At 36.3% G+C, this 22358-nt stretch overlaps 1 protein-coding gene across 7 annotated transcripts in view; it reads left to right on the top strand.

The window, feature by feature from the left end:
* The first annotated feature begins 379 nt into the window (after positions 1-379).
* Positions 380-22358, top strand: part of SANBR (SANT and BTB domain regulator of CSR) — a 61648-nt gene continuing 39669 nt past the window's right edge. For 4 of the 7 annotated variants that reach the window (XR_008392010.1, XR_008392011.1, XM_053667137.1 and 1 more), the window contains exons 1-7: positions 380-546; positions 3168-3326; positions 12350-12533; positions 13366-13459; positions 15830-16068; positions 18854-18912; positions 20432-20592. Coding sequence is in view for 5 of the 7 variants with exons in the window: in XM_053667137.1 (XP_053523112.1) it covers positions 3177-3326; positions 12350-12533; positions 13366-13459; positions 15830-16068; positions 18854-18912; positions 20432-20592 (887 nt within the window). In the remaining 2 variants the exon portion in view is untranslated. Of the gene's footprint in view, positions 547-3167; positions 3327-12349; positions 12534-13365; positions 13460-15829; positions 16069-18853; positions 18913-20431; positions 20593-22358 lie in introns of those variants that run through there. The other 3 variants (XM_053667139.1, XM_053667140.1, XM_053667142.1) reach the window with 3 other exon arrangements.

Here is a 22358-nt window from a genome sequence, read left to right on the forward strand (position 1 = left end):
CAGTTTTGCCATTCTACCTACCTAACCTAAGCAGCTATACCAAAGTGACCTGGACCGAAAACCATTTCATCTGTTCTTTATCCGAGTTCTTCTATCTCTCCAGTGTCCCCCCTTTCTTCTGGACTCAGAGTTGGTCACCTAAGGTCTGGCTCTGCCGGTCTGGTTGCTAAGAGACGAGACGCTGGGAGGGTGGGGTCGCTGCACTGCGACAAGCCAGGGTGTGAACGCTGAGAGGGGGCAGGGGAAGGGCCAAGGCAAACCCGTGCTGCAGCGACTAGTTCGGCTCCCTCCCGCCTGACAGGAGCTCGTCGCTTATTGGCCAGACCACTGTGGCGTTGGGCTGCGATTGGCGGGCCGCTGTCGGGCATGGCGCCCTAGTCCGCGGGCGTTGGTTTCCCAGCCGCTCAGGGCGTAGCGTGAGGGCTCGAAGTGAGGGCGGCGGCAGGGCTGCGGGTCGGGTCGCGGGAGCTTCATGGCCACAGCGCTGGCAAAGGCGGCCGCCGCAGGTGACCGAGGTTCCACGAGGGCCACCGCGGCCCCGTTGAGGTGAGCAAGACGCCTAGGGGTCTCGGGCGCGCAGCTGGCGGGAAGTGCGGCGAGGGGCGGTACCGCTGCCGGACCGCGCGATCTTGCGCGCGGCCTCCACCCACGGCGGGCCGGGCCGGGCGGAGGTCCCCCTGCCCAAACGCCCGCCAGCGCAGTTCGCAGCCCGCTAGCCCGGCCTGCCCCTCATCCCTTCAACCCGTTTCGCCCACGCACCTGCCGAGGGAGCCCAGCTTCTGTCCCCGCAGCCTCGTCCCTCCGCCCCACGCCTTTGTCCGCTTTCCACCAGCTCCGCTCCCAGAGAGTTTCAGCACCACGGGGGTGAAGGTGGAGCGGGAGACAGCGAAGGCCTGGGGTGCCCCGAGGACGCGCGGCGCGGGGACCCCCCGGGCTGAAGGTTTGTCCGGCTGTGGTCTGTTCATCCTGGGTTTCTAATGTCATTTTACATTCTTCTTCCTGACGAACGCCAACCGTCCCCGCTCTCCTTTGAAGTCAGGAAGCCTGGCCGTCAGGCTTCTCCCCTGGTGCGGACCTCCCACCAAAGGCCTTCGACCTGCCCGCCCGGCCCCTCTGGCTTGCCACCTTACCACTGCTTAGGGGAAATTGTCTCTAGAGCCCTTTTCAGTTTTAGAAAAGAAAAATCAGATGTCAGTCGGGGACCTCTGTTGGTCTTAATTAGTTAGATTGGTCTTACAGATACATTTAAATAAGCAAGCTTGTGGGAATGGAGGAGAGAATATGAAGTACGTTCTTAAAATGTGTATTAAACAAATAGATTTTTTTAATTTCTGGTAAATAATACATTTCACTTTAAACATTAACTTTTAAAATATATTATGTCATGGATAGGGGTAGATTTAGTAGTAGTGTAATTTGAGCTTCAAACTTCTCCTTTTGTCACAGTTTTTGGTAATTCTGGACTTGGTTTTTTTCCAGAATGGGATGCACTGTGACATCTGTTCTGAGAGCATTTATGTATTATTAAGGACTATCCATCAATGCTAGCTAGGCCTGTCGTACTTACATGCAGACTCGAAGAGATGCTTTCTTGAACGTTCATTTAACTGGAATTAATACTGGGCACTCTTTGCTTGCTTGGTAGGATTCAGTTGTGTAAAGAAAATGTCAACAGAAAAAAATTTTTCACATCTATATGATTTAAATTATTCTTAAACATGTATATTATATTAGAAATATACAAGTTTTAAGTATTTGGTCTTGGACAGTATTTTTTATAAGTTAACAGGTACCTACACATTGTAGAACACATTAAATATTTTCAGAATTTTAAATAACTTTTTGGAAATTAAAAAAAGCACCTACTTCCTTACCCTGAATTCTAAGTAGACCGTTTTCTACTAAGGCCCAAACAAATGATTTTAAAAATACCCCATGCCCTAACATACTTCTCAAATAATGGAGGTAAATTATTTACTGAGCACCTTTTGTGTGCCAGATAGTGTACTGGGTGCTTTATATATTACTATTTAATCCTTACAATAACTCTAAAGGTAGGTATTATTTTATTTTATTATAGATGAGACCGGTAAAAGTGGATAAGAATCTAGATGTGACTTTCTACTTATTTTGTCAAAAGTGTACTTCACTGAAAAGGCTGCTGTCTCTTTTATCTGCCACATTTATCCTTGTGATTTGTTTAATCAGAGGATCTCTGGTATGGCAGTGTTACTATTACATATAGTCCTTAATGTGTGCTGGGTAGCTCAGTCCAACCTCAAAAGTATGTGGGCTAGCCACTATTTTTTTGTTTTACAGATGATGAGGAAATTGAGGCATAGAAATAAGTAATCTGAATCATATAATACTAAGTGCTAGAACCAGATGGAAAATTTGGGAAATTTGGCTTCAGAGTCTATACTCATATTCACAACGTGATTCTTGCCCATCAACAGGGTAACTCCCTGGTTGCTAAGAAGCTATGTTTTTAAAGTGCTTAATGTTTTTCTTTGTTTCTTTGTAATGTTCATGCAGATACATGTAGGATAACTTTATTATATCTACCACCTGATGGTAGATGAACTACTGCCATTTGCAACAACATGGATGGATCTTGAAAATATTATGCTAAATGAAATAAGTCAGTCAGAAAAAAGCTAAGAACCATATGAGTTCACTCATATGTGGGATATGAAATTGAAACTCATAGACACAGACAGACAACAGCATGGTGGTTACTAGAGGGAAGGGGTTGGGGGACTAATAAAAGGGTTAAGAGGGACAATTCAGTGGCGACAGAAGATGATTTAACTTTGGGTGGTGGACACACAATGCAATTTACAAATCATATATCATAGAAATGTATACCTGAAACCTATATGACCCTATGAACCAATGTTACCCCAATAAATTTAGTAAAAAATATATTTTGTGTGTTATACTTTTAATCACATATTGATCTATCTGTCCATCCTTCATCCATCCACTAAGACATGATATTAAATTCCTATTATATTTGAAGAGTTTGAGCTATATATTTTGTGTTTATTTTAAATCAGCTTCATTTTTCCTTTACGTAGTAGCAGATAATTTTTAGGAATGAATTACAACTGATTTATAATGTTCTGAAAACATTTATAAATAAAATTTGTCTTTTCTATCTATAGTTGCAAAAGATGAGTCGTGGATATTCAGAAAACAACAATTTCCTGAACAATAACAACCAAATGGTGTTGGACATGATCCTTTATCCATTAACCGGAATCCATCAGACCATTAACTGGGAAACTGTGGCAAGGCTTGTACCTGGGTTAACACCCAAAGAGGTAAATAACAGTCTCACAAGTCTCTCCTGAAAAATCAGAAGTGATCAGTTTCTCTATTATTTCTTTTTTTAACCATTTAAAAATTTTATTTTTATTGATTGATATTTAGAGAGAAGAAGAAGAGGCAGAAGAAGGGAGCAGAGAGAGAAAGAGAAAGAAATTGATTGATTTGTTGTTCTACTCACTTATGCATTTATTGGTTGCTTCTTGTATGTGCCCTGACTGGAGATTGAACCTGTGACCTTTTGGTGTATCTGGAGGGTGTTCTAACCAACTCAGCTACCCAGCCAGGGCAAAAGTTATCAATTTCAAGGAACAAACAGAAAAAAAGATATGTTTTACATGTTTATACAACTGAAAATTCACTCACAGTATCTTAATCAATAGAGGTTTTCCTGTGAAGTTATGGGTAGATAAAATTTTTGTAAATAATATTTTACATTATTAAACCCCTAATGCTTTGAGTAATATTCAGACTATTTAAAGGAAAAAACTTAAAACTCCCAACATTGACTTAAACTATTTTATCCTAATGTACAATAAACTAAATGAGCTCTAACAATATTAGGTATAAACATACCTATACCACCATGAACCTAATTTATACATTATAGACAAGGAAAAACTAAAAGCAACACAATTCAAAGTAATAGTGCTTACTTAATGTGATAAGTTTAGTGTTTTTTCTGAAATTAAATTGCTGATTATTACACAAATATTGTGCAGTCTGTTGTGGCACAGAATTTTTTGCATTCAGCCATTACTGCCATGTGCCATTCAAAGCCTTCATTCTTTCTCCACTTTCTCTCTTTAACCTACTAATGAAGCCTTACATTGCACAATAACATTACTTGCCTTGCCTTAACACTATTGCACCCCTCCTACAAGTCCCTTCCCTGCCTTTGTCATTTTTTAAAATTAGCCTTAGACAATTTAAATATTTCTTGGCACGAACTTACTTGTAAACAGACAGCAAATAGGCAGTGAAATAATCTGTCATTGTGATGATCTAGAGGATTTTATTAACATTATTATACTCAGAATTAAAACTTAGAATCTAAAAAATTCTGTAGGGAACTCTCTGATTTCTGATCCTTTGTTAATGAACCCAGGTTTGAGAAACACTAACCTTAGAATTTTTGCGGTTAAAAGGAATCTTGCAGTGAGTGAATCATCTCACAGTTCTAGAAGTAGAAATGATACCAGTGATTTTTCCCGGTATTTGGAATTGGTGATGGAACCAAGTTACACCCTCTTTTTTTTACAGCTGAAAAAAAAAAAGCAGTTCCCAAAGTAACTGTTTTTATCATTTGCCCTCAGTTATAAGTCTTTGTGAAATGATGTTGAAACTTATGATTTAGAGTACCTTATCATTCCCTAATTTATATGTTATCACCTTTAGGATTTTTACATGTTAGACATTAAAAGTTGAAAAAATAATATAGCATCTTTATATCTTTAATGTAGGTTTGGCAATTCTAGGATTTGATCTCTTTATGTAATTTTTTGTGACATTTAAAAGTAGATTTCAGGCATCATGAAACTTCACATTATAGACTGTAGCATACATCTCCTTATAATAAGGACAATATTACATAACCACAGTACCACAATCAAACCTAAGAAAATAACTCCACCATATCATCTAATATCAACTTCATATTCAGAATCACCCGATTGAGGATTTTTTAATTATATTTCTTGATTATGCTATTATATTTGTCCTAATTTTTTCCCCTTTGCCCACCTCCACCCAGCAGTCCCTACCCCATTATGCAATCCCCACACCATTGTTCATATTCATGTGTCATTCATGTAAATTCTTTGGCTACTCCATTTCCTCTACTGTACTTTATATCCCCATAGATATTCTGTAACCACCTATTTGTACTTCTTAATCGCCATGCCTCTTCACCCATTTCCTCACAGCCCCCTCCCATCTGACAACCATCAAAGTGCTCTCTGTATCCATGATTCTGTCTCTGTTCACTTGTTTGCTTAGTTTGTTTTCTAAATTCAATTGTTGACAGATTTGTATTTATTACTATTATATTGCTCATAGTTGTGATCTTCTTTCTCTTAAATAAGTCCTTTAATATTTCATATAATAATTGTTTGGTGATGATGAACTTTTTTAGTTACTTCTTGTCTGTGAAGCTATTTTTCAGCTCTTTGATTCTAAATGATAGCTTTGCTGAGTAGAGCAATCTTGGCCATAGGCATCTGCTTTTCATGACTGAATATTTCTTGCCAGTCCCTTCTAGCCTGCAAAGTTTCCTTTGAGAAATCAGCTGACAGTTTGTGGGAACTCCTCTGTGGGTAACTGGTAACTAACTGCTTTGCCATTGCTGCTTTTAAGATTCTTTATTTTTAACTTTTCCCATATTAATTATGATGTGTCTTGGAGTGGACCTCTTTGTATCCATTTGTTTGGGATTCTCTGTACTTCCTGGATTGCATGTCTATTTCCTTAAACAAATTAGGGAAGTTTTCTTTCATTGTTTTTTCAAATTGGTTTTAAATTTCTTGCTCTATCTCTTCTCCTTCTGGCACCCCTATGATGTAAATGTTGTAATGCTTGCAGTTGTCCCAGAGGCTGCTTACAGTAGTACCCTTGGGGTCTTTTTAATTCTTTTTTCTTCTTGTTCTGATCAGTTGTTTTTTTGCTTCCATATATTACAAATTATTGATATGATTCTCAGCATCATCCATTCTGCTGTTGTTTCCTGTAAATTGTCCTTCATTTCAATTAGTGTATCCTTCATTTCTGACTGGATCTTTTTCATGCTGTTGAGGTCCTCACTAAGTTCCCTGAGCATCCTTATAGCCAGTATTTAACCCCTGCATCTGATAGATTGCTAATCTCCATTTTATTTAGTTCTTTTTCTGGAGTGTTGATCTGCTCTTTCATTTGGGCCACATTTCTTTGCTCATTTCGCAGCCTCCCTGTGTATGTTTCTATGTGTTAGGTAGAGCTTCTACGACTCCTTATCTTGGTATTGTGGCCTAATGTAGTAGGGGTCCTTGTAGGTAGGGTCCAGTGGCATAGCCACCCCATCACCCAAGCTTGGTACTTGAGATGTGCCCTTCAGTGCACTGAGTACACCCTTCTTTTGTAGTTGAGCCTTGATTGATGTTGGCAGATCAATGGGAGGGAATTACCCAGGCCTGTCAGCTGCAAGGACTAGCCGTGACCACTTACCACCAACCTCTGCCCTCTGTGGAAGATCAGCCGCGCAGGGGCAGCATGTGTAGGCTCATAAGTTGAGTGGGACAGAGTCTCAGGTAATCTCCAGGGGCATGGCAAAGAGTATTAGCCAGTTTGATGGAGTCTCAGATCTGACACCTGCCTGCAGGCTCTGTGGCTCTGTGGCTATGTATGAGGAGGCTTCAGAGGCTCTGTGGCTATGTATGAGGAGGCTTCAGAAGAGACAGTGGCCTCTGCCTGCCTTTCTGTCTGGGAGAAAATTGTCCCCTGGCTCTTGCCTTGATGCCAGGCCCTTCAGTTTCTCCCTGTGTGCCACTGGGGCCTTTCAAGCTGCTACCCTGTTGCTGGAGCTCAGAACAAGTGAATCTGAGTAAGTCCATGTGCAGGCTGCCTAAGAGGCACTGCTTGGGACTCCAGTAGTTCCTTTCATCGACTCAAACCCCAGAATTTATACAGCCAGAATTTATGTGAGTTTATCTTTCTGGCACTGGAACCCTGGGCTTGGGGCTTGGTGTGGGGCTGGGACTTCTCAGTCCTGAGATATCCCTCTTGAATATTTACTCATCACACATGTATATGGGACCAGTCTGTTCCATGTCTGCCCCCCTTCTACCAGTATGGATGGATGTGGTTTCTTTAATTCCATTGTTGTCAGACTTCCATTCAGCTTGATTTCTGACAGTTCTAGTGGTGGTTGTTTAACATTTTAGTTGTAATTTTGATGTGGTTGTGTGAGGAGGCGTGTGTTTCCCTATGCTGCTGTCTTAACTGAAAGTTGAGGATTTTTTTTTAACCAAAATACAACTACATGGTGAATCAGATTATTTTTAAGTAGTGTTAATTTTTACATAATTTTCATTACTAAACATAACATGTCCTTAAAGAATACATACCCACAAAGACAATAGCAAAAAATCAGAATTTATTAATTTCACCTCAGCTAAAGTATATACCTTGTATATATCCTTCCGGATTCTTTTCTATACATGTATGAAATCTTCATGTGGCCTTGTAACAAATGTTACTTTTTTGCTGCATGCTTCTTTATTTCATATATTATAAATATTTTTATGTGTCAGTTCATAAATAGAATTCTGTTACATTGGATGGAGTATACTATTCTTTTATTTGAGTTATATCATAATTTTCTGAACCAGTCCCTTTTGTTGGATAGTTAGGCTATTATTTTCAAATTTTGACTACTACAAATGCCACTTTAATAAATATCTGATTCTCCTTTCTTCAGGGGATAATCTCAGCAGCAGAATTGCTTGATTAGGGTGCTTGTGCATTTTTAAGGCTTTGTTACACATTTCCCACTAGAAGGGTCATCCATGTTATACTCTAGTCAACATAGCTGAGTGCCTGATCCTTGCACTTTTTATATAAGTATTACTTATGTGTGTGTCTTCTCAAAATTCATATATATATATGTGTATATATATAATCTTACATATATATAATCATATATATATATAAGATTTTATTTATTTTTAGAGAGAGGGGAAGGGAGGGTGAAAGAGAAGCACAGAGACATCAACATGAGAGAAACATCAGTCGGTTGCCTCTTGTATGTACCCCTACCAGGAACTGAACCTGCAACCCAGGCATGTGCCCTGACCGGGAATCAAACCAGCAACCTTTCACCTTGCAGAACAATGCCCAACCATTCAGGACTCATTTGTATATTTTTTTAATAAATGCTATCTTATTGCCATTTTAATATAACCTTTCTTTAAACCCTGAAGAGGTTAAATGTTTTATATTGTTCCATGTCTTTTTTCTGTTTCTGGTTTTGTTACTGGTATAATAATAGTTTTGTATGTATTAAATATGTTAACCCTTGATCTAGCTTATTTTTCTGTTTTCAGCCTATTATAATAGCCACTTATATTCAAATGTTTAAAACTTTATGTTAAAATTTATGAATATTTTACTCAGATATATGTCTTTTTCATCATGCTTAGAAAATTCTTCTCACCTGATTTATACCTGTATATTTTTGAGTCTTAATAGTTTTAACTCTTATGTTTAGTCTTTTATCTATTTGAGCTAATTTTTATATGTGGTGTGAGGTAGGGAGTCCAACCTCATTGTTTTGTACATAGATACATAATTTTTGCTTAATTACAAAAAATAACAATATATTTTAAATTTTTTATAGTTTATTTCTTTTTTAAGCAACCATGTATTCATTTCAAATATCCATAATTTATAATTTTCTTGTTTTTTTCAAACTTTTTAATGATTATGCTGTTACAGTTGTTCTATTCCCCCTTTCATTCCCCTCCACCCTACCCCCCCATCCCCACCATTACCCCCCCTTTAGTTTATGACCATGTGTCTCAAGTCCTTTAGATTCTATATTTCCCATGCTATTCTTGCCCCCCCATCTATTTTCTATCTACTGTCTATGCTACTTATTTTCTGTACCTTCTCCCCCCTTCTCCTCCTCCCACTCCCCTGTTGCTAACCCTCCTTGAGATCTTCATTTCTATGTTTCCACTCCTGATCTAGCTGTCCTCTTAGTTTGCTTTCGTTTTAGGTGTGGTTCTTAATAACTGTGAGTTTGCTGTCCTTTCACTGTTCATGTTTCTTTAACTTCTTTTTCTTAGATAAGTCCCTTTAACATTTCATATAATAAGGGCTTGGTGATGATGAACTCCTTGAGTTTGATCTTATCTGAGAAGCACTTTATCTGTCCTTCCATTCTAAATGAAAGTTTTGCTGGATAGAGCAATCTTGGTTGTAGGTCTTTGGATTTCATGACTTGGAATACTTCTTTCCAGCCCCTTCTTGCCTGTAAGGTCTCTTTTGAGAAATCCACTGACAGTCTGATGGGAGCTCCTTTGTAGGTGACTGTCCCCTTATCTCTTGCTGCTTCTAGGATTCTCTCCTTCATTTTAATTTTGGCTAATGTAATGCTGATGTGCCTTGGTGTGTTCCTTCTTGGGTCCAACTTCTTTGGTACTCTCTGAGCTTCCTGGATTTCCTGGAAGTCTATTTCCTTTGCCAGATTGGGGAAATTCTCCTTTATTATTTGTTCAAATAAGTTTTCCACCGGTGGCTGTGCCTTCCCCCCTTCTGGTACCCCTATAATTCGGATGTTGGAGCGTTTAAAGATGTCCTGGAGGTTCCTAAGACTCTCCTCATTTCTTTGAATTCTTGCTTCTTGACTCTTTTCTGTTTGGCCATTATTTGCTTTCTTCTGGTCCACTTCATTGATTTGAGTCCCAGTTTCCTTTTCATTGCTATTGGTGTCCTGTGCAATTCCATTCATTTCAATTAGTTTCGCCTTCATATATTTGTCTAATTTGTGGCTATAATCAACCAGTTCTGTGAGGATCCTGATTACCAATGTTTTAAACTGTGCGTCTGAGAGTTTTTCTATTTCTTCATCGCTTAGATCTATAGGCTCTGGGGCTTTGAGATCTTCTTGCGCCCTTTAAGTGCGAGAAGCGGTGCCTTGGTCTCCCAGGTCGCTGGGTTGTGATGCTGTATGTGGGGGCGTGGTCAGAGCGGGGGAAATGGCGACCCCCTCTGCTGTTTCTCACAGCTGGGTGAGGATCAGCGCCTTAGGTGGTTCACCTGGACCAGGCCACTCAGAGTCGCTGGGTTATGACGTTGTATGTGGAGGTGGGGTCAGAGCAGGGAAATGGCAGCGCCCTCCATTGCCGCTTGCGGCGGGACCCGCCGGCCCAGTCCAACCGCCCACTCCCTCGCCTGTCCACCCACGCACAAATGCGCGACCACAGTCCACACGCAGCCCCGCCACCCCGCTGTCTCCCCCGCGGTCGCTCGCCTGGTCGCTCGCTCGGTCGCTCACTAGGTCCAACCCTGCGCCTGGATTCCGCGCGCCTGAATCCATCTGACGGAGTTTTCCTGTGCAACCCCGCTTCACTAGTCGCTGGTTTCGCCCCTTACCAGTCAGGCTGAAGAATTTGTTGTTAACGGACTTCCGAAAAGTTCAATTTTCCATGTTCTAGCTGTGTTTTCTGTTGCTAATATTTAGTTGTCTCTAAACTTGGTTGTGTGAGAAGGCACGGCACATCCACCTATGCCTCCATCTTGGGGGAAGTAATTTTCTTGTTTTTAAACTATTAGAAATTGCTGTAAGCTTTGTTAAATAAGTCTATTTATACTCAGTTTCCAAATAAGCTATAAACTTCACTTGAAAGATAAAAAGAATCTATGTTTTAAAACTTACCTTCCACTTTCTTTGTGTTAAAAAATAAATTCATTTTGTAGGAAAAATGGATCCAGTAATATATCATTTATATTATTTTATGTTCTACACATGAACCTGTACATATTTCTACTAATGATGTTCTAGCATCATTTCTCTTTTGTTCCCAGACTTTCAGCAGTATTTTTTTCAGTACTCATAAACAAATATTTTCTGTTTCTCATTTATCATATTACTTATTTTTATTTAATTTTAAGACTTAGTTTAAAGAGATGAGAATATTGATTACATAATATTTCAGTCCACATTTACTTATCTTTTAGAGCCTTTTAAAAAAATGTTACTTCACTTTTCAAAGGCTTGAGTAGGCATTTGTGGTAGTAACTGTGTAAATAATGCTTTCTGAAAATAGTGCTTAATATCTAGTGGGTACTTGTTAAATATTTGTGTAATAAATGATTGATGCCATACCCAGTGCATTATTCACTTAATATGTACATATACATGATATATATGTGTGTGTGTGTATATATATATATATATATATAGTATATTCCAGATTACTTAATCCTCTATAGGATTTATCATCCACTTTGATGTTGATGAGATTTATAAACAGATCCTGTAGCAGTGTTGTTTGATCAATACCCACAGTAAGGAAGGCATTTTATGTTATCACCCAAAACACACATAGAAGTGACATTTTTGTGAAGGAGTGCTTAGCTTAATGCACTCTTGATATTTTCTGATCCATTCTATTTTATTTTTTTCAGTTGCTAATCTGGACCTTCTCACTTGATTTCATGACTAACTGATGGGTTAAGGGAAAACACTGTACTAGAGCAAACTATGTCCAAATATGTGTCAATGAAATATTTTGTGCAAGGTGAACCTCATTGTTAGTAGGAATAGTCTTTTGTTATTTTAACAGAGAAAGTCTGGTGTCACAAATCAGATACTTTTTGGTCTAGTTTCCATTGAGGGTTAGAATTTAGTCTTATTCCTGGTGGAAATGCAATATAAAAATATTAGCCATTGTTTACTAAATTATTTAAATTGTCAACTGATCATAACAGCAGACCACAGGGAAATGTGGCTGATAAAAGCATTCTTCATTTTTCTACAAGAGCATAAACATATTATGTCTTTGGGTTAAGTTGGGTTTTTTTAAAATTCTGCCCTGAATTTTTTAAAAAATCAATCAGTGGCTTTTGTATATTGAAATGTATGCTTATTTTTTGCTAGTTACCCTATGGATTAATATTCACTTACAAAAAATAATTATAGGCTCTGGCTGGGTAGCTCAGTTGGTTAGAGCATCATCCCCATATACCAAGGTTGCAGGCTTGATCTCCAGTCAGGGCACATACAAGAGTCAACCAATAATGCATAACTAAGTGAAAAACAAATTGATCTCTCTCTCTCTCTCCCCCCTCCCTTTCTCTCTCCCCTCCCCTTTCTCTCCCCTTTCCTCTTTCTATCTAAAATCAACCAATAAAAAAATAAATAAAAATTATAGTTATAGAAAAGTATCTTCAAGTATCTCAATAGTAGGCAAAACTATATATCCTCATTTTTAAATTACAAAAACTTCCAGACCCACATTTTCTTCTTTTTATATTGTTACAGTGCGCAAAAAGGTTTGAGGAACTGAAGAGCAGTGGAAGTTCACCTGTTGACAACCAGTATAGTCTCCTAATGGCAGGAGAGAATCCTGTCAAAACTTTAGCTACATATATCAAATCCTCACTTCTTGATACACAGGGAGAATTTCAGGAGACTTCAGTTGATCAGGATGCAGTTTCCAAAACAGGTAAGGTTTTAAAACAAAATGCTATTTGTCCTTTAATTCTGCAAAATATTATGCATTCCAGTCATCTTTCCTTTATTTATTTAAAGGCTAATATAAACATTAATAGAGAAATCTATTAGTATTTGTATCTTCCTAAATTTTAGAAATTTGTTTTTTCTATATGTGAAAAAATTTAAATGTTAATATACAGATGAAATACTTTTACCAAAAAAGCTCTTTACCAAAATTTACTTCTCCAATCTGTTAGCCTACTAATGTCATAAGTTTTGGAATTTGACCTATATGTTTTACTTAAATTATTTTTTGTTTATGTTTTTGTTTGTTTATCACTAAGAGAACCTTGCTTGTTTCTTGTGTTAATCTTTTTTACAGTTATCCTTTATTACAGTCAACAACAGCTTCAAATGACACAGTGGCAGGGTTGAAGAGATGTTTCCATGATTGCTTTGGAAATAACAACTCATTTTAGAAATCCTTGTAGGGAATTATTTCAGTTTCAGCAACAGCAGTCAGAGTATTGATGTAAAACTTTACTTCAGGAAGAGAAATGTATACAGTTAGCTTTGAGCATTTGACCCTGTCTGTACATACATACCATATCAGTATTTATTTTTAATCTTCATTGTAATATTAGCAATCTGTTATCCCTTTTTTGTACTGTTTCTTCCATAGACCTTTGGAAATATTGAGGGATATGGCACGTGACAAAGTACCATCTTTCTTTGAAAACCATGCATTTACAGTATAACCATTCAATAAGTGAAAACTATTCTGAGCTAGAAATGCTAACCTCCCCCCTTTGTTTTTGTATGTGTTTGTTTCTGTATTTAAGGAAGACATAGTATAGCTTCCACAAGGAATTGTTCTTCAGAAAGTGAAAACTGTACTACACATAATGGTGGAGAAAAGACTGAAGAATCTGAAGGGTAGGAGGCTGGTTCTTTGCTAGATAAGACTTAATATGAATATCAACTTAATATATGTATGATTGGTGATTGTATACATCAATTACCATAATTTAGGAAATACCACATTACACAGTTGCTAAAACAATTGAAATCAGTTTAGTTCATGTATTGAACTATAAATAATTGTTTAATAGCTAAACATATGACTTATTTGTGTTATTTATAAATTAGACTAGTTTTTCATTTAAAAAATTTACTTTTATTTTGTGAATATTAGAAACAACATCTATTAACATAAAACTTTAAAAGTAAATTTTAAAATCCAAAGAAAAATCTGTCATTGATTCTCCAACTCTATTTAAAAAACTGGGTATGTATTTTAGAATGACATATTTGAATATAGTAAAAATTAGAGTACATCTTTCAATATATTACAAGTTTTGTATTGTTTCACGTATTTTACATACAATAAACTGCACATATTTTAAGTATTCACTTTGATGAGTTTTCACATATGGGCTCACCAAGTAACCATCATCCAGATGAAGATATAGAGCACTTTCATTGTCTCTGACAGTTCCTTTGTGTATTTTCAGTTTAGATAGTTCTTTTACACCAGATTTTTAAAAAGATTTTATTTATTTATTTTTAGACAGAGGGGAAGGGTGGGAGAAAGGGAGAGAAATATCAGTGTGTGGTTGCTTCTCACGCGCCTTCTACTGGGGACCCAGCATGCAACTCAGCATGTGCCCTGACTGGAAATCGAACTAGTGACCCTTTGGTTTGCAGATTGGTGCTCAATCACTGAACCACACCAGCCAGAGCTAACAGCTTTATTACCGTATAATTTACATACCAAAACATTTCCCTTTTTTGAAAACATTCCAGAGATGGATGGTAGTGATGATTGCACAACAGTATGAATGTACTTAATGCCACTGGACTTTACACTTAAAATAGCTAAGAGGGCAAATTTCATGTTATGTATATTTTACCACAGTAAAATAAAAAAAACACCCTTTTAAAGTAATTTTTTGTTTATTTACATAATTTTTTTAACTGATAGATTTGTTTGTATGGCAGAAGAATTTCATCAGATAATTTCTGTACTGGAATTATCTAGTATTTCATTTTGTGGTCCAAAAAGCCACACAAACTTTATGCTTCATTGTACCAACGATTACCTGTTAATATTTTGACCATAATTTCTTTGGAAGAACAATTTGCCAAGAGTTAAATTCCTTTGACTTTAACAGATTGTTGATTAATAATCCCTTTTCTGGTAGCTCAATTTTATTTTAAATGTAATTAATTAATTAATTCCTTTTAATTTTTAAATGCACTTGACATTCAGTATTTTTTTCAATTGCAGTTGATATTCAGTATTATTTTATATTTGTTTCAGGTGCATGGCATAGTGGTTAGAACAAATGTAATTTTTTTATTAGAAAATTATCAAGTTTAATTAAACAGACATTAAATTCCTACTGTAGGACAGTGTATCTCTTCCTATTAATCTCTTCCTTTTGTAATGACATGAAGGCACTTATTGATCACACTAATGGTTCTTTTTGAGGTAATGTAATTTTCAAGGAGTATATATCAACTCAAAGCAATCATTCTGTATATTATCTAAACTTATCAAATTATTTTTTAAATATGTAAATAACCACATTCTAGTCTTCAGAAATCTTTAACTACATTTACTCATTTATATTTATTAAATGTCTGGCAAACTTTCTTGCTGTTAAAAATGAGTAAGTTGCCATGCTAATTTTTTAATTCTTTAACTAGTAGGAAGATTTTAGTACTTAACTTTATCTCCTTCCTAGGCCCATAGCCATGTAAAAGTGCTGTTTTATGTTCATGATAAGAATTAGAATATATTATTCGATTTTTCTTGGTGAATTGATATTGTTTTCTAAAACTTTATAACTTGAAAATAATATACAGGGTCTGGCACAAATAATTCCCCCTTTTGTTACAAAATATTTTATTACAAAATCATAAGCATGTAATTCTGTAACATAACAATATCACACTCAAGCACACCATATGACATTTTAGGTAAAATATTCAAATTAAAATTATGAATTATTATACTCATATTATTACCATACCAACGACACTCAACCAAGTGTTACTTCTGCCGGACCCTGTATTTAAACCCTGTAAATTATGAGTCCCATAGTAAAAACTTTTTATTTGTTTTATTAAGACAGTAGTTTAACTAAAGTTATTCCTAATCTAAGATATATATCAGATTAGCAAGACACTTAAATCCTGTAATACTGATTTGTGGTCAAACCTTCAAAAACATGTCAGTATGCTTGGCTCCTCTTCTAAAACTCTTAATAATTTCACTTCTGTGTAACATTTTTTATGAAGGCCAAACATGGTGATCCATGTATGTGATGAAGCAAAAAACTTGAAAGAAGATTTTATTTGCCCACGAGATCTTTTAATATCAGAAATGAAGTACTTTGCTGAATATTTATCTATGGATGCCCAGCGCTGGGAAGAGGTGGACATTTCAGTTCATTGTGATGTTCAGATTTTCAACTGGTTGATAAAATACGTTAAAAGGAACACTAAGGAGAATAAAGATTGTGAGATGCCTACTTTAGGTAAAAGACAATCTATTACTTATTTTGTAATAATTACACTTATGTGTCACCTGGTAGTTGCTTCAGGCCAAACATGAAATGTGGAAAATTGCCTGAACATTAGCATTAATACTCAGATTAGTAATTGCCATTTAGGAAAGTGATATCTCATCTTTTTTAGTAAATTATAGTGGATTTATGGCAAATGGACAGGTCTCTAGATCAGCAGTTCTTACTGTGTGGTCCATGTACCACTGGAGTCCTGGAGGATCCTTTCAGAGAATCTACCAGGTCAAGACAATTTGCATAATAATACACAAAATGTTATTTGTCTTTATATGTTGACATTTGTTCACGTGGTGCAGAAATAAAGGAGGGCAAAACTGTTGCAGTTTTAGCACATGTCAAAGCCAGGGCACCAGACTATACTAGTGGTCACTGTATTTTTCAGCACCATGTGCTCATAGTAAGAAGGAAAAAAAGAAAATCCAGGTTCACCTACGAATGTCTTTGATGAAGCAGTACAAATTTTAATTATACTAAGTCTTGACCCTTGAGTTTACATCTTTCTCATGTTCTGTGAGATGACACAGGAAGTGTACTTCTGCTGCACACTAAAGTATGATGTGAGGAAAAATACTTGTGCAGTTGTTTGAGTTGCAAGCTAACCTAGTTGCTTTTTTGAAAAAAGAAAACCATTTTTACTTGAAAGAATGACTGACAGACAAATTATGGTTATTCAGACTTAGGCATTGGCAGATAATTTTCTTGAAAATGAATTAAGTGAGCTGGTCAGCTAAAGGGAAACAACTGCTAGTATTTGTTGCCAATAGTAAAATTCAAGCTTTCAAATGAGAATTAAAGTTTGGAAATCTTACATGTGTTTTCATGTGCTTAACAGTTTCTTAATATTTAAAGTCTTTTCTGATGAGACTTGTGATTTTTTAATATATTATACAATGAAATGTTTCAACCTTTACAAGATTTATGTAACTCATTGAACGAATATTTTCCAAATGACCAATGCATGATGTTAAGACAATCATGCATGGGATAAAGATTCAAATCACAGGGTAAATCAATAGATTTTGAGGTTACATTACAGGAAAGTTCATTGATATGATTTCAGATACCATTACAACTAACCTTAAGGAAGTACCACTTGTCAAGTTTTGATGTAACATCAAAGAAGACTACCCACATATTGAATGTAGAACCAGATATGAGAATCCAGTGGTCTTCTATTAAGTCAGACACTGAAGAAATTTGCAAAAAATGTCAAATACTGCTATTCTTCTCTATAATTTTTTTTCATTTTGGAAAAGTTATTTTTCATAAAAATATGTGAACACATGATGTTTATTTTTTTAAATGACTTAACAAATGTTTTCTGTTTTAATTTCTAGTATAGTAAATACTAATAAATATAATCCATATAAACAAAAGCTCTTTAGGAGTCTCAGTTTTTAAGATTGCAAAGGGGTCTTGAGAGCAAAAGTTTGAGAACCAATATTCTAGATAATGTGAATAACAATTACTAAGTAAGTAATCTTTCATTGGGCATAGAGTTGTACAGGAACTCTCACTAGTGGTTTAATAAAGTCTTTCCGTGCACTAGAATTGCTATTTACAGCAAAACCAAAATATTTCTAAGTTCTTACTAGTAAATGAATCTCTACAGACAGTATAAAATTTTCTGAGGAAGCTTATAATTTATTACATTTTAATGACAAAACTTAATGGAAAAGGCTGCTAGTGATCCTTAAATAAAAATGACAAGATTGCTAAATCAAGTATTTCAGCCAGTCAGAGTCCAGAGATTTCAGACCATCCAGATATATATACATGTGAACTAAAAATCTATGTAAAGAAAAAAAAACTTGTTTGACCCAGCAAATTTAATATGTATAGTAAAGGTAAAAAGAAGTGTATTAAAACTACTCACTGTAATCTTTGACTTTAAACTAGTGAATGGAAATGTAAAATTTTATAAAAAGCAATGTTTTTTTAGGTTATTCTAACCTAAAAACTACCAAAATGCTTAATTAAGTTTCTGAAAATCCACACATTGCTCGTCTGGAATGGGTCATATTACAATTTCCTAAGGAACTTTTTTTATTTGAGAACCTTTCATCTAGAATTGTTATTTAAGGAAACATTGGATTATTTATTTTAATCATTGTATCATTCTTTAGGTGAACTGTCTTAGTACTATAACGGCAAAAATCAGGGTTTTTTTTTTCCTTAAATATACCTCACATGAGATGACTTAGGTTGACTAAAAGAGTAGTATTGCCTGGCATACCACTTTCCCTGGTTATGCCTCTGAAGGCTCACTCAGTCTGCCTGTGGGAAGTAACTTTAGCAGTTCTTCAGGAGTAAATTTTATATTATCTTTCAGAATTATTTTCATTAAGAATTTGTAACAAGCATTGAATTGCTTTTGAAATAACTAGGGCTCTCCTTAAATCATTTAAAAAGTTTTCTCACTGATTTTTGTGTGATGTATTCTCAGTTTTAATTATCTTCTTTCCTGGTTTAGTTAAGGAGAAGTTTGCTTATGTCTTATCATTAGCTGGAGTCTTTTCACTTGATGTGACTCTAATTCCAGGAAAATTTACTGTGCATTTTCTCTGTACCCTAAGTTTGAACATTGAATTTTGTTCCTTTGATATATGTAAGTCATAGTAAATTTATCATAAATTGTTCTTATTAAAGAATCATCCTCTTTTCATATGAAAATTAACCTGTTATGAGGACATTGAGGTACAAATCAAAAGGAGAATTTAATTTTTTTTTTTTTTAGAGCCAGGAAATGCCATTTCAATTCTTATTTCTTCAGAGTTTTTGAAAATGGATTCATTGGTAAGTATTTTGGGATGTTTTTTATTTTATTTTTTTTTAATTTTAATTGTTGTTAAAGTACAATTTGCTGCCTTTTACCCCCTTTCCAGCCCACCCACATTGGTAAGTATTAATAAAAGATCTAAGTTCTGTTCACCCATGCTTGATTTAACATTTAACTTGATTTTTCCTTCCAGTGTTAGAAAATTCTAAGTTATCTTTTTGAAGCAATTGTTAATTCAAGAGTGTAATTCCATTATAATAAACTGCTCGTGTTTGAAGGTATTTTGGTCTGTTGTGAAAGGAGTCGAGGCCACTATATATCATTCGTATGTGATGCCTATAAAGAAAGCAGTTTATCCTCATGGAGTAGCTCTCTTTTGTATTAGATGAAACTAAACAAAATTAACTTTACCCTAAAAGAGAGTTTGCTCTAAAACCAAACTAAATGAAAATTAATTGGAATATATTTGTTTCATTATTTAAGCAATTTCTTAATTTATTTCACTATTTAAGTAATTTCTTAATGCTAATTTGTCTTTCACTTATAGTTGAGTGAATTAAGAACAAATACCCAACTATTAAACAATATAATTTTGTATGAGTAAATCAGATGCCCATGTCTGTTGTTTAAAAGTAGTTGATTAAACATAAAAGCACAATATAGACATATACATATCAAGCTTTAACATTAAATATATTTGTTTTTTTATTTAATGAACTTATCATTCAAATATTTTAATATATTTTTATGGTTGTACTCTCAATAATATTTGCTTTTGGTCCCTAATAAAACTACAGAGGACAGAATTCTTCTTTGCTATGTTAATGGATGTAAAATTTCTTTGATAATTGGGGTTTTACTAGTTTTTTGTATTCTTTCTAACCCTTAGTCCCTCCCCCATTCAGTCACTGATGTTAATTGTTTCAGGGAAAGGTTAACAGAAAGAAAAAAAGTCCTTACCATTTGAATTTTAAAATCTAAGCCCTAGAGGATAATTTTTATCCCATAAGCAAAATACATGTTCGAAGAATACATGTTTAGAGAATGCTAGTTTTCCCCAGAACCCAAACCCACCTCAAAAAGTAAATAAATATACCCTCAGGTTGGAGAAAGGGAAGGAAAGTCAGAGACCAGCACAATAGGATTGAGAAAACCCTGAAGTCACTGATAATATGTTTTGTGCTACTTCAGGGAAATGGAAATTTAAAATTGTAACTATGTTTAGTGATAGGGAATCAGATATCCTGTGCATTTGAGTTGGTGGACTAAAATTTATACCTGCCAAAACCATGAGAGATGCTCATTGCATCTTTAAGAAGGTTGAAAATTATTTTTCTAGCTATGTATATGTTTGTACAAATTTGACCCACTGGAACACTTTGGAACAGTATAGATAACCCAAATAGGCAAAACCAGGCAAGACCTAGCAATACATATATAAAGCTTTTCATGAATTTTATCTTTGAAAGGTACTAATATGACATTATCCTTCATGCTACTATTTTCATCATTCATTTTCTATTGTGTGTTTTTTAGGTTGAACAATGTATTCAGTATTGCCATAAAAATATGAATGCCATAGTAGCTACTCCATGCAACATGAACTGTATTAATGCAAATCTTCTTACACGTATAGCTGATGTGTTCACACAGAATGAGGTTGATGATTTAAAGGACAAGAAAGATAAGTTTAGGAGGTAATTTTTAATTTTAAATCTTGTGTTTCTATTAGGAAAAAATATTTCTTTCATTTTAGTAAAATATTGTTTTAGATTATATTTAGAAATATATTTTCATTTTACTATAAGTGAAGTAAAATTTATCTAGAGCTAATTGCTCAAGGTAAAATTAGTAACAAAATTAGTTATTTTGTATAATGTACATACAAGTTTATTATGGCAGTGAATTATGTGAAAAATTATTAAGAAAGGCCTTAGTATAAAGGAGAAAGGTGGTATGAAGTAGGGTCAGCAGTAGTCTTATCACTTAGGTGCTGTTTAGGTCATAATAAGGAGTATATACTTTCTTCTAAGTATGAATGTAAGGAGAGGAATAGCGTGATATGATTTGTTAAGAAATCATTTTGGCCCTGACTTGTGTGCCTTGGTTGGATGTCGTTCTGCAAAGTGTAAGGTCATCAGTTCAATCCCCAGTCAGGGCACATGCCTGGTTAGCAGGTCCCTGGGCTGGGCACATATGAGAAGCAACCAACTGATGCTTTCTGCCTCCTTTCTCCTCTCTCTAAAGATAAATAAATAAAATCTAAAGAAAGAAAATCATCTTGGTTGCTCTCTGGAAATAGATTATAAGGAAGTAGGAAGCAAAGAGACCTATTAGGAAGCTAAGGCAGTAGTCTGGTGAGAGACAAAAGGGTTGCAATGGACTAGAGTAGAAGCAGTGGAGCTTGGTAGAAGTAGAAAGATTCATAGTAAGTCATTGGAAAGAGTGGACAGTCCGTTCAAGATGGTGACATAGGCAGATATGGCTCACCTCCTCATATAACCACATCAAAATTACAACTAAAACAGAACTATCACTCAGGAATATCAGAAATTCAGTTAAATGGAATTCTGACAACTACGGAATTGAAGAAACCATATCCATCCAGACTAGTAGGAGTGGTGCAGATGCAGAATGGACTGGCACTGCACCCACATGGATAAAAATTCTCTGGGGATATCTCAGGAGCGAGGAGTGCCACACCCACATCCGGCCCCCCAGCCCAGGATTCTAGTGCCAATAAGTCCCCACAACATCTGGCTGTGAAAACTAGTGGGAATTGAGCCAGTGGAGGAGGCTGCTAAAGCTCTAAGCAGTTCCTCTTGTGGACCCCACACACAGACTCACCTACTCAGACTTGCTCCCCCTGAGTTCTAGCACCAGGTTGGCAGCTGGAAGAGCACCACTGGTATACAAGGAGAGACTGAAGTGTCTGTCATCGGGGCAAGCAGAGGCCATTGTCCCTATGCTGAGCTCCCCGCACCCCCAAACTCTGCACCCCCCACCTTGGCACAGAGCTAGTAGGCTGGTTCCATATCTGCAACTTCATCATCCTGGCTAACACTGTATGACCTACCTTGGAGATCCACAGAGGCTCTACCCCACCCAATTTACTGGCCCACCCAAGCTGCTTTTCCATAAGAAAGTCTCATCTTGGCTCCTAAAACCAATCAAACAAAAAACACCTGGCTTTAGTAAGCCCTAGGGCAGCAAGATTACAGTCACAGCTTGGCTTCACCTGGGAATCTCTAAGCCCAACACAAGTAGCAACCATCTAAGATTGCTTTATATTTCAGGCAGGGTGCCCCTGTGCAAAACACAGGTGGGGGCTGACCACGGCTTCCACCACCCAGGGAACCCCAGGTCCAGCATACCCAGTGGATAGCTACAGACCAAGTTGGAGCACCATCATCCTTGCCCCTGCACAGCTGATCCTCCATGGAGGGCAGAGGTTGGTGATCAG

This window comes from Artibeus jamaicensis, unplaced genomic scaffold (assembly GCF_021234435.1).
Source record: "Artibeus jamaicensis isolate MK-2021 breed Jamaican fruit bat unplaced genomic scaffold, CSHL_Jam_final contig_465, whole genome shotgun sequence".
Classification (NCBI taxonomy): domain Eukaryota; kingdom Metazoa; phylum Chordata; class Mammalia; order Chiroptera; family Phyllostomidae; genus Artibeus; species Artibeus jamaicensis.